Source organism: Coccinella septempunctata, chromosome 2, assembly GCF_907165205.1.
Source record: "Coccinella septempunctata chromosome 2, icCocSept1.1, whole genome shotgun sequence".
NCBI classification, from domain to species: domain Eukaryota; kingdom Metazoa; phylum Arthropoda; class Insecta; order Coleoptera; family Coccinellidae; genus Coccinella; species Coccinella septempunctata.
In genome coordinates, this window is record NC_058190.1 from 22,269,940 (window position 1) to 22,283,028 (window position 13,089).

Consider the following 13,089-nt stretch of genomic DNA (forward strand, 5'->3'; position numbering starts at 1 on the left):
GTGACTACAATGATAGGTTATGTTCATCAGTTTCATTAACAAAGATCAACAGTATTTGGAAATACTTCATTTGAAGAGGCTCAATTGTGAAATAATATCGAGCAAGGAAATTGGTGGTTGACTGTACCTACGCACAAATTCCTATGATATTTCACAGATTATTTCTTGCATGAAACCTAGGAACTAATGTTAAGAGTGAATTGACTTAGTTTTTGATGGAGAAAATATAAACGAAACATCTTGAGTAAGTAAAAAGATTATTCTCTCTCGGATGGGTGTTTTAAGGTATCTATATCTAAGAAAAAATGCTTCAATTCCATGTGATGATATATTCTTTATCTTGAAATCTCAAGAGACATATAGGCATAGGGTGTTTCATGAGTCGTGGGCCATAGCACCATGGTGAATGCAGGTCATCCAGGGCTTCCATAAAACTTGCTTGATTTGTATCTTAAGGCTAAGACTATTAGTTTCGAAGAAATGGGGTGATTCATGAATATTGACCTAAATTTGCCATAGCTCTAACTCTGGAAAGCTAGGTCCGATGTCGATCAAATTTTACAGGTTTGTTCACATCAGAAAACTCTTCCAAACGGTTCAATATCTACAGGCAGTACTCAAAATATCATGATTTTCCTTTCAAGCTCCAAAAAATCTATATTTTTCACATCCCTGACAGAAATTTTGTTATTGTCATGAAAAACTGCACATTACTAGCAAGGTATAGAGGGTTTTTACTGGCGAATAAAGTATTATACTGACGTGCCGCAGGCGAGTCAGTTACCTCCTTGAGCCAGTAAAACCCGTTACCTTGCGTGTATTGTTTTATATTTAATTTTTTTCTCATTTGTAAAAAGGTTAGATAAATTCCAAAAAAATCACAATAATTTGTCGCAAATGTCGTAAGCTATGGAAGCGTTGCCATGAACATATCTCTTTATTTTTCTTTACATTTGTTTTGGCGGAGGCGAAAATGAATGTACCAAAAGAAATTATTGAGGCAGCCAGCAGTGTAGCTTCAAGTTTATTACCTGCAAAATCAGCTTCAAGGTACGAGCGAGAATACGACGACTTCAAAAAGTGGCAAAACAAAAATAGTGATTGGGGTAACTGAAGATGTTTTGTTGGTCTACTTGAATCAACTATCAGCTAGATTCAGCCCTAATACTTTATGGGCAAAATGGTCTATGCTGAAAAGCTGCTTGGAAATGAAAGAAAATGCCCCTGTTCGCAGGTTTGTTTTCCTTAAAAAATTTATTGAAAAATATGACGTTTAGTTGTCATTTGCACATTTCAAAAGGTAATATAGCGTTTCTGAAAGGATAAAATGAGCGTTATACGCCAAAAAAGGCCAAGGTATTAAGTAAAGAAGAGGCTGAACAATTTCTTTTACATGCTCCTGATGACCAGGTTGCTGGCGAAAATTGTAACAATATTTGGGATTTTTGGATGTTGTCGATGTGACGAAATTCTCTCCTCAAACATGAATGATGTAGAAGATATGGGAAAATACGTTATTGTAACATTGCGGCAAACAAAAAATTTAACAACAAGAAGATTCACCATAACCGATTATGGCTGCAGCTTCAAGCCCTGCATGTTATACAGAAAATATGTAAATCTTCGGCCTCCTGGAACAGAAAGCCTAAGATTTTTTTTGACATACCGACATGGAAAGTGCATTTCCCTTAATGCTGGCCAGCACAATATTGGTGGTGTCCCAAAGCAAATAGCGAAATATTTAGGTTTGGTTTAAAAGACCCAGAGTTATACACCGGCCACTATTTTCGCAGAACTGGAGCCACTATGGTTGCGGATTCGGGTGGAGATATTTTAGCACTAAAGCGTGCAGGAGGGTGGAAGAGCACCGAAATTGCGATGAGTTATGTCGATGATTCGGTCAACAAAAAAATCGAAATGTCTAGCAAATTATTTGGTAGTAAGGAGAGTACAAATGTTCTGCAGTCCTCGAGTTCAGCAGTTTCTGAATCAACAGATGGTTCATCATCATCAGTATCAACTCGTTCATCATCAAATATCTGTGTTACTGGAAATAACAATTGTACCATGATTTTCAACATATATGACGATAAAACAAAATTTTCTAATGTAAATAATACTACTAACTTGTAAAAATTTTGCAAGTTAACTGTCAGTTTTACACGTTATTGAGTTGATAAAATGAACTTTCTTGATTAATATTGTGTTTTTGGAAACTGACGTTTACAAATAAGAAACAAATAAATTCAATTTTCACATGGCACATGGCACACTTGTCACAAGGGAATAGGAACCGGACGAATTCATATTTTCACATTTTTTCGGAATGCGGTCCTGTTTTTATTCCTTCAGTGATAATATATATATTGTCCTTTGCCGAGATTCTGAATTATTTTGAATTCTGTTCAATATTTCCTCATTTTAAACCCTCAGCACATACTGTGTGTTCGTAAAAAAGTGTTTAAAAGTATGCAAAGTCGAGCTGTGAATTCTTTTTAAACTTCATATTGAAATTAGATACAAATGATGTAAGCTGTTACTGTATTTGCTTCATAAAAGATACATTACAAAGCACAGGGGGCAAAATTCGTTGTCCGCTGAAGGGATCTCGAGAACTATAGCAGCTAGCAGACAACGGGCGACACATTCTCGAGCTCTTTTTCAGAGAAATAAAGAGTGGCGAAAACCGTATAGCCTCCTACGATTGCTCATTTTTGAGTTATTAGCGAAAAATGAGATTATGACGATTTCGGAAAGTTCTCAAAACTTTTTTGTCTTTGAAGTTAGATCTAAAACTTGAACCTTCTACATGCACTTTTTTACTTAGAATCTGCTTGCTTTTATTCGAAATTAATTGTCAAATTAAAGCTACAATTCAAAAAATTTTCAGAAATTTACCTTTGTCTGAAGAAGGAGTCTGATATAGACACCGAAATGTTGCTATACATAATTATAATTTCAAAGTTCATTTTTTCAGTTCATTTAGTGTCAGGCAAAACATTTTTCTACTTTATTTGCTCCTGACAAATTAGTGCAAGAATTTACGCAATAGCAAATCGGTTATATTTCAATTTTTTGATTGATTTTGTTCCAGAGCTTGAGAGTAAGAACCCTAAAAAGTTTCAGATAATGCAAAATCCTCCCAGATTGAATTTCGATCGATAATAGACACGAGTAATTTGAAGTGAAGATACTTTAAATTGTACGGAGGCATAGAAGGATCACATTATATTTTAAAAATCTTTTTAAATTTCGAATTTGAAAACGGAATTTAACGAAATTCGGAGTCGTTGGAATTCAATAAAATTCCGACTTTGCACTCGTAATTTGACAAAATTTTATTTATTTTTATTTATTTATTCTGTTCTTTTACAGAATTACAGGGAGTTCTATTTCTATTACGACGTGGATCAGTTCCTGAAATACAGGTTGCTTCTCTACAAAATATCCATATGTTATTTTTAGATCTTAGAAACGGTTTTATCGAATGAAATGATAATTTTTTTTCAATAAAATACATTAATTACAATATTTATTTGAGATATTTATGAAAGGAATTAGCTTTCACGTTTTTTAAAATAAATATTGTAATTAATGTATCTTATTGAAAAAAAATTGTCATTAGTTACATGTGTTTGGGGAATCATGAATCATGGTCGTAGTCAGGTAGGGCCAGGTTGGTTGTGACCTATCGGCCAGTGTTTCATAATCAAATCATCCCTTTAAGCTTCAAGCTTTCTTTAGTGTCATTTTTAGTAGGCCTAAGGGAAGCTCTGAAATTAAGGAGATTATGAAACTGGCTGTTAGACTTTTGAATTGAAATTCAATAGAATTTCAAGATTGCAGTCGGAATTGAATTAAAAATATTTTCAAAACATTATGTGGTCCTTCTACGCCTTAGAGATAATGAAAGTTTATAATATTGAGAACATTTATTGTTCGCCATATCAAATGGAATTTCGGTATGTGACAGAACGATTCACTTTTAATTTATTCTTTTTAAAACAATGAAAAATAGTTTCAACCATTTATTACTGGTTTTTTAAAATACAGCTCTTGTTTTCCTGTATTGTTATAAGTGATTATATCTTTATTTTATGTATCGAATTTACGATTTAGGCTTCGGGTAAGTACTGGATGATACTGCTGAGGTAAATCCGTAAAACCACAAAACAATATCGATTCCATTTTTACGAGCTCATTCAAGTTAAATTGCTTCATCAAAACCCTCAACAACCTGTTAAATTCTATATTTTCTTTCGTGCCGCTCATCTTGGTTGTAGCCCACTTTCTTCTTTCGCCAACGTATCTAATTATCAACTCCAGTTTCTGTCGGACGCATCTCCTAGCAATTACTTTCTTAGATAACTTCGTCAACGTATCCAAAAGATATCAAATCTGATTCATTACCGAGTTCCTCACTGGCCGTGGAAAATCGATGGCGTCTACGTAAGCAACGCCGTGGCGCTGAATTCGACGCTGAATCGGAAAACTGAACGGCCATTCAGTTTCGTTGTGGCATCTGACACAACAATGCCTCTGAATACGAGGCTTCAGCATTTACTTCTTGTAACAATCATAGGAATCGCAAGTGGCACAGATCTTTTCAGTAATTCATTTTTGGTTAGGTTCAAGAAGGATGTCGACAAAGACGAAGCTCACAAAATTGCCCAACGGCACGGATTTGTCAGCATGGGTCCGGTAAGTGCTCTGATGAAGTAAACAGCTGTTTTGCGATGTCACTTTTCGCGCTGATTCTGGATTGACGGAAAAGGCCCAATTAAATTATGTCAGTGTTTGTTTTTGAATTCAATATTTCGTGAAAATACCTATATATAATTTGAAAAATTCATGTAATTATATTTCAGAACATATTGAACATACATCTCGAATAAGAGTGAACAAGTGACCTAATAAATCTTCTTCCAAAAATGCTGATGGATAAACCTCATAAAATATTCACTCAGCCGTAGGGTACATACTTCTTAATTTAGGAGAATTTAAAAAATATAGAAACAATATATTTATTCTCCATAGCACAACATCTCTTTAGAGATTGAAATTGAAGGGAAATGGGAAAAAGAGTAAAATTAAGGAAAAAGTTCGATTGAATGTGAGTCGCTAACATATGTATAGGGTGACCCAGCTGTTGATGTACAACAGATTACTAATATTGTTAAGTTGACTATAGTAAGAAAATTATAGTGAACGATTTGTGATCTGATATTTCCTTCAAAAACACAAACACTAGCTAAATCAACGATTATGAAAGAAAATTCAGTCCCTCATAGTGTGGGAAAGATGAAACAATTCGGCTAAAACAGGTGAAGTGTGTTTCAGGTAAACGGCTCACTCTGGATTTGAAGATTTGACCAAAATTGAAAAGTAAACCATCAATATGATATTTTCACGGTGTATCCAAATACGCTACCAGAAAAACTACCTAACATATGGATAGTTCTTACTGAAAAACGTTAAAAAAAGACAAATTCTTTCAATTCGACTGGTTTCAGGAATTGAATGAAAAAGGCAAAAATTTTCAGTACCTACTTCATTTACTTACTCACTAAAAATGTTTTCATATTTTCTGATCGCTCAATAAATTCAAATTCGGATATACGTATAAATGTAACGATGGTTTTATATTTACTCTAATTCATTTGTTTTAACTCCCCAGAGGAAATTTAAGACCTGAATTCCAAAAATATACGATATTGTATGTGGTTGAATACCATACTTGGTAGTTGGGGAGCCCAAGAGGGAAATTCGAGATTTACTCGTGCTTGTCAGATTAATAAGGGGAGATACCGTGGACCCTGTACAGTACCTCTACCAAAAATAAGACCTGTAGGTATATAGGGGTAATTGTCTTGGACAGCTTCTCAGAATAGTAAAAAAAAAACATTGTACATATCATACTTGAGCTTGTCAGATCGAGATATATGTGGTTAATCACATGTTGAAAAGTATATCTTCTCTTATCTGACAATTTAAGCGTGACGAAAATGTGTGGGAGGGCGCCAAACCCCAAATCTGCAAAAACAAAACATCACGTGTACATTCTCGAGCATGGTGGCTTTTTTTCTTATTTTGAAGCTTCAAAAATAACGGAAAAAATATAATCTGACAGTTTCAGGAAGCCGAAACAATAAAAATTGGCCATAATGGTCACAAAAATAAGTTTTTTTGAATTATATCCTTTCCTGGGTTTATAAAAAATCATTATAAAAGTCATCAAATCTGTTATCCATCTTATTCGTTGGAGGTGTTTGATAATGGAAAAGAAATCTTCATGTCTGATCCAAATTTTCTTTATTAAAATCGCGACATATGTTTCGACACTCACAAAAATAGGGTCATCTTCAGGCATATGTTGAAAATTTTAAATCAAAGTCAAGAAAGGGTAAATATAAATATGTTATATTATTAGGAATCAAAAAAGGTAGACAGATCGAGCAGAAAGCTTTCTGAAGATTTCTTTTCCATTATAAAAGTTGTAGAGCATAACATTTTCTGCAAATTTCGTCCGAAGCATGCGATAGCGGTGAACGTACGAGTAGAGTCATTCGGGGCAACTGTGCGCACCTTTGCCTTTCAAGCCATACCCTGTTTCAAATGTTGAAGCTAGGAGAATTAAAACATATTCATAAGATAGAGAATTTTCTATCATATCATCAAACATCAAACATCAAAAAGCAAACAAACAAAAACGTTTTCTTTCCGCAAGAAAGAATTTAATAGAGAAAGTCGGAGTGCGTTCACATGCCCCGTATTGCGGGTAAGTGTGCGCACCCTCACGGGGTAAGTGAACGCAGTGCTTAGTGAACCACATAATCAAAACAAATTACAAAATAATGTCATCAAAATGTTGCAATATTAGAGAAATGCTGTTTATTGTCAATACAGAAGCGCCTGTTTACAAGAAGTGCATTATTGTTCGTGCCACCATTCCTGGTGAACACAACACTTGATACATTCCCCTGTTTGTGGCTCCTCATATTTTTCTGAACAAATAGGAATGACAAATGAAATCGAGTCTCAACCAAGAAAATCAACAATGTCATAATTCATTCCTCACTGAACTAATGCCCATATAATGAATCTATGCGCACACTTACCCGCGCACACTTTCCCCAGTAAGCCAAAATTTGAATTGACGTTCTTATAGAGTTGAGCAGCTAAGAGAACCTAAAATTTTTTATTATATATTTAGATTAATATGCCCATGATCGAATAAAATATTGTTTAACACTGAGGGACTCGGAACTTGGACCTGGCAGAATGTGCAGACATGCTAAAAATTAACAAGAAAACTAGTAAATTTGATTGATTGCAAATAAAAAGTTAAAGAAACATGGCACGGCGCACTCCTATGAAAAACTAATATGGCGATTCTGCGCCCTTGCTTCACCCAAATGAACCCCTCTTTCATACATTGCATAGTCGAGATATACGCACTGCGCACACTTACCCACTGCGCTCAGTTACCCCGAATGACTCTATATTAGGGAGATCGGCCACCGAATGCGAAGTTGAGCGAAGCTGAGAGTTTTCAATGCTAAATAATGAGCTACGTCACTCGCCGATCCGCCTTAGGCGGATCGGCCACCGAATGCGAAGTTGCGCAAAGCTGAGCATTTTCAGTACTAATATAATCGACAAGCTACTAATCGAGTGACGTAGCTCATTATTTAGCATTGAAAACTCTCAGCTTCGCTCAACTTCGCATTCGGTGGCCGATCTCCCTTAGACTGGGTGGGATTCTACGTTGACCTTGGCCTTTCGCAAGTGTAGCTTGTAGCTAAGCTTCTCGCTCTCATCACCCTCTAGCTCGAAAACGGTTAAAAGTATGTAAGATTGCTTCAGATAAAAGTTGTATAGAATTTTATTATCTACAACTTGCACAACGAATACAGAAACGATTAGAGATACAGGAAGGGGAGATATTTCAAAAAAATGCCTCGTTATCATCATCTTCAAACTGTCAGACTGAGGAAACCTTTCCCCTTTCCCCCCTGATTTGTGTTAGATTAATGGGACAACACGTCTGCAACACCGAGATTAACCATCTGTATAAAAATCTGATACCCTCGAGTATGTACACGTAACGATTTTTTTTTTGTATTTTCAAAGGACCACTCTGACCTTGCGTCACGTCCGAATTGTTAGTCTCTTGAAAAGTAGCTTCCTTTGCGCCCAATTAACATATCCTCTAAAAATCTGACACTTTGGAAATTTTTTTTTCAATATTTTCAACTCTTCCACACGGACAGCCCAACCACGAAAACTGTCAGATTAATATGAATTTATCATTAGAGACACGTAAGGCATATACAGTTTCTTAATTTGACACGCTCGGAGTATGTACACCTAATGATTTTTCCTACATCTTCGAAAACCTACAGACGATTTCAATACCGCTGAAAGTGCATAAATCATAGAATAGATACCTACGTGAAATTTCAATATTTGACATAAAGTACTTTTCCAAGTTGCAAAGAGTCACTTTCCCAAAACGTGCGGGAAAAACGCCTGCTATTTCTTTCCCGCACGCATTTGCGTGCGGGAATGGATTAGCAGGGGTTTTTCCCACACGCAAATATTATAGAGTAAATTAAATTCTATCATGTTTCTATGCATAGAACGTCAACGATGAGAAACCCATAGTAATGACAAGCAGAATTACGTCTGTCATTATATATGAATTAATCAAATGAGATATGATCTGTTTCGTGAAATGGATATATTTATATATTTCAAGCGCTTGTAGAAAAAATATTGTTCCTAACTCTTGCGTAAAGTGTCTTGCCCGCACTCAACTGCTTACCCGAACTCTGCTTCGCATCTTTCGGGCAACGGCAGTTTCGTGCGGGCAAGTATCACTTTCCGCACTTGATAGGAAAATAACTATATTGAACCATTAACAACATGGATCAATTTCACGAATTTAGATTTTGAGTTACCTAGATTATTTTCAATAAAATTGTCCGAAATAAATATAAAACTACCATTATATCCCAATAAACTCAGATACGTGGAAGTAACGTTGAGTTCTTCAAGTAACGCTACGTTAAGAAACCAGGAAAACGTCATAAGGAAATACGTTTCGTTCTAGTGTTATAGTAACGTAGCGGACAATGTTTATGGAATGAAAATTCTACGAGAATATAACGCTGCCATTCGATTGAAGTAACGTGTTGCTAATGTTGCTACAATACGAAATTTAAATGTTGATTCTAAAATAAAATTTTATTTGTTTTTCTGCCCATTACCTGTTTCCATAGACATAGAGACATGGACTGTGCCTTCCCTTTATATCTATGCATGAAATACGGTCAAAAAAAGTGACAGAGAGAAAAACACGTCGGGAATGCAGTTGTCTGTTTCTAGAATTTTGATTGGTCTACACTCACCTCACCTATGTGAACAAAAAAGAGAAAGGTATATCCCGACGAGCTTTTCTCTCTTTCTAATAAATAGCCAATTTCATGCTGACATTGCTCAGTCCATGTCTCTATGTCTATGCCTGTTTCATATTCGTGACTACGGTAACGAGTTGCTATGGAATTGTATTCAACTTTAATATAATGTTTCTCACTTCCTATTGAATCCAGGTTGAGGGCGTACTGAAATATAATAACGTTTCATGTTAGTGGATTCAGTAACCAGCTGAATCATAAAAGTTGATTTTATGTTAAATCAACGTATGGTAGTATTTAGGTTTCGAAATAACGTTACAAAATTCAACGAGTAACCTTCAATCAAGGTGTTTATTGGGATGCATAATAATAAATATTCGAATTGAAAAGCGATTTAGTATTCCGCAAATATGAAAAAAGTTCCTATATTGTGCAAGAAAAATTTTGTCGTTTTCGGTAAAACCGAAAGTTCAAATAGAAAAAAAAGGTCAGCGATTATTTTTATATAATTAGGTGAGTTCTGAAGCCATTCGAATTTGCAGAATTGATATTTTTTCTAATGGTTTTTCCTGAATAACTGGCCTATTATAGCTAAATTTTTCGATGGTACCTACATACCTACCTATATTTTTTCATTTTGATCAAAGAACAATTATTCACAAAATGTAATGACGTGAAGCACGCTGTACGCCGAAAAAATCAATTTTGAAATATAAAGATCACGTTTCAATGAAAATGCTATGATTTCTACAAATCGCATCGGCTTTAAAGCTGGAAACAAACTATGGTACTCGTCCGTAGCTGAAAGCCGCAATGGTCATAAATATCCAGTCCGCCAGATAGCTCTCGGATGTCCGAAAGCTCGAGCTAAGTTTGCACAATTCACTATATAGGGTATCCAAAATTCGACGTCCAGTGAGGGGATTCTTCGTTTCCGAGCTCTATTTCTATAAAAAAAGAAATGGTGAAAACCGTAGCCTGCTACGGTACTTTTTTTTGAGTTATTAGTAAAACTAAGATGTCATAACTTTTTACTACTGCAGTATCTACTGACATTCCTAAGAATTTATTTTATATTACATTTATTGTTTTAGTGCAAACTCAAACTATTTAACCTAATTAAAAAACGTGAATATACGAATTCACTATATTGGAATATTTGTATTGTTGGTGTACCTGGGTTGCAGTCGACAATACTTACTTATATCGGAATTGTATTTCCATTTGCTGGTTCCGAAACGTTGGCAAAATCATAATTCATCTGTTGAAATTCTGTCCAACGCCTTTCGAATAATAGGTACTTAATTATTCAAACATGGACGTGAAAAATGCAGAATTTCCATTTACTCTTCCTTGATTTCACGGAAAGGATTGAGATAAGCACAGAATGTGATGCATGGAAAGACGTATAAATATTCCAAATTAAAGAATTTACAGTTTTCTCAAAAATCCATTTTTCATTAGTCATTCACCACGTGAAAGATTCGACTAAGAATCACGATAGAAAAATAGACCCTTTGAAAACTATGGCCATATGCACCGTTTCATTAAACGAATATTAAGCTCTTAAAAGACTATTATGCATAGAAACTTTATGAAAAAAAGACGATTCGGAAATTAATCTCGTTTAATGAAACGAAAATGTGCACGGTGCACACATCCATCAGTGACGTAGAATGCCTTGAATAGATACTAGTCATTTTTTTTAAATTCGTTTTTCTTGTCAAATTATAACTAGCGTTCAAAAAAGTTCGTCCTCAAGTTGCCTATGGTATGACGTATGTCTTCCCAAAATGTAAACAATGATGACATTACTATAAATAATAACATCGTAGGAAAGGCACTTTTTAGGAAAAAGTTACATTCCAGATCCTCTGGAGTGCCAATTGTTGGGATTTCTGTTATTTCCCATTGTATTAAATGGCTCGCTCGCTTTGCTCGCTCTGCCATAAACTTTTGGACTCGTCCATAAACACCTAATTTATGTACAGGGTGGGCAAATTTCGATGTTTTAGCACTACAGTTTTTAAACCAGAGGAGATACACAAAATCTGATACCCCATTGTTGTTCTCTTTTTCTGAGAAACCAACAATAGTAGTAGTCATTTTTGGCTATTTTCTTTTGTTTTCGAGTTATAAGCAAAAATTGGAAAAATAGTGAAATCGAAATAAATTTATATCTCCGCCAATACTGATGATAGAGCTCTGAAATTGAAACATTACAGGTTTTTGACCATTTTCTATTATTTATATTGATACAAACCCTATGATGTTATATATTTTTGAAATCAGTAAAAATTAAGCTTTCAAAAAATTGCAATGAAATGTGGTGTTCCCAATTAAAGAAACATAACTTTGGGTCATAGCTTCGTAATTAAAAATCCTGCTAAAAAGGCGAATACGCCACTGGATTCTACGTAAAAAAGTGCCTGTATAATGTTTCAATTTAAGAGCTCTATCATTAGTATTAGCGGAGATATAAATTTATTTCGAAATCGCCATTTTTCCAATTTTCGCTTATAACTCCTAAACAAAAGAAGGTGGCCAAAAATGACTACTACTCTTGTTAGTTTCTCAGTAAAAGAGAACGAGAATGGGGTATCAGATTTTGTCTATCACCTCTGGTTTAAAAGCTGTAGTGCTAAAACATCGAAATTTGCCCACCCTGTACTTGTTACATAAATAGCTATTGCATTTCTGAATAGTGAAAATATTGAAGGAATAGCAAATGAGAATCTTTGAATGGACGTATAGAATAATTTCCCCTAAATGGGCCCTTCATGCAAGGGATGCTTCCTGCATACAACAATTTACGTGGATAAACAGTTCTCAATTGACTTGCAGTAAAATGCTCATTACACATGGTATAGTAAGTAGTGTTTGCAGGCCTTTATGCCCAGAAAATTTGATTAACTTCGTAGCACTTCAAATAAAAATCAACGAATGACTGAGTCACATGTTACCAGTTTTAATACTGACGTTCCCATTTTCCTTAGTAAGATTAGTTTTATTTGATCGACAGTTCTTCGAAATGAAATAATTTTCGAACGATATTTTGATGTTTTTACAAAAATATTAGACACAAATTTCAATAATCAGCAACTAGAATGAGCTTGATAAACTAAAGGCGGTATGAGAATCGAAACATTCAAATCCTCTTTGATCGAAAGGCCATCTGAAATCTCACAAAATTTCATATGTTTCTGAAATTGTCCCTCGAATTAATATTTTAAACAGTCTTAGGTCCTTCAAAGGAAAACACAGATGGAGCTCACATCACTTTAGTCGCTTCGTTTCCCATCTTTCTACTTCATAGTCTTCACTATGGAGAGTAGAGAGAAGGAGAACGATCGACGTACTAAAAATGTGTCCCCGAAAACGGGAAACGTAGGATAGGTGTCGCTGCGATTGCAGCGGGTATCGATAAGAGGTGGGGATTCAAGCGTCAATTTGAAATGAACAGCCTTCATTTCATTTAAGGTTATGTGTCATCATGATTTTTCAAATACCTTTCTTCAAATCTATATTAAATATGAGTTTTCTGAATTATATGCAATGAAGTGCAAGTCGAAATCAATGAAATTCAAAAGAAATCACTGATCAAAAAAATTGTACCTACTTTTGTTTATCATTTCCATCTTGTCGAATTTTTCGAAGGTATTCGAGATCA

The 13,089-nt window shown here is 34.9% G+C and overlaps 1 protein-coding gene across 1 annotated transcript in view; it reads left to right on the forward strand.

The window, feature by feature from the left end:
- Window positions 1-4,485: 4,485 nt before the first annotated feature.
- Window positions 4,486-13,089, forward strand: part of LOC123307847 (neuroendocrine convertase 2) — a 114,791-nt gene continuing 106,187 nt past the window's right edge. The window contains exon 1 of the mRNA XM_044890305.1: window positions 4,486-4,701. Within this exon, the coding sequence (XP_044746240.1) occupies window positions 4,534-4,701 (168 nt within the window). The 5' untranslated portion in view covers window positions 4,486-4,533. The remainder of the gene's footprint in view (window positions 4,702-13,089) is intronic.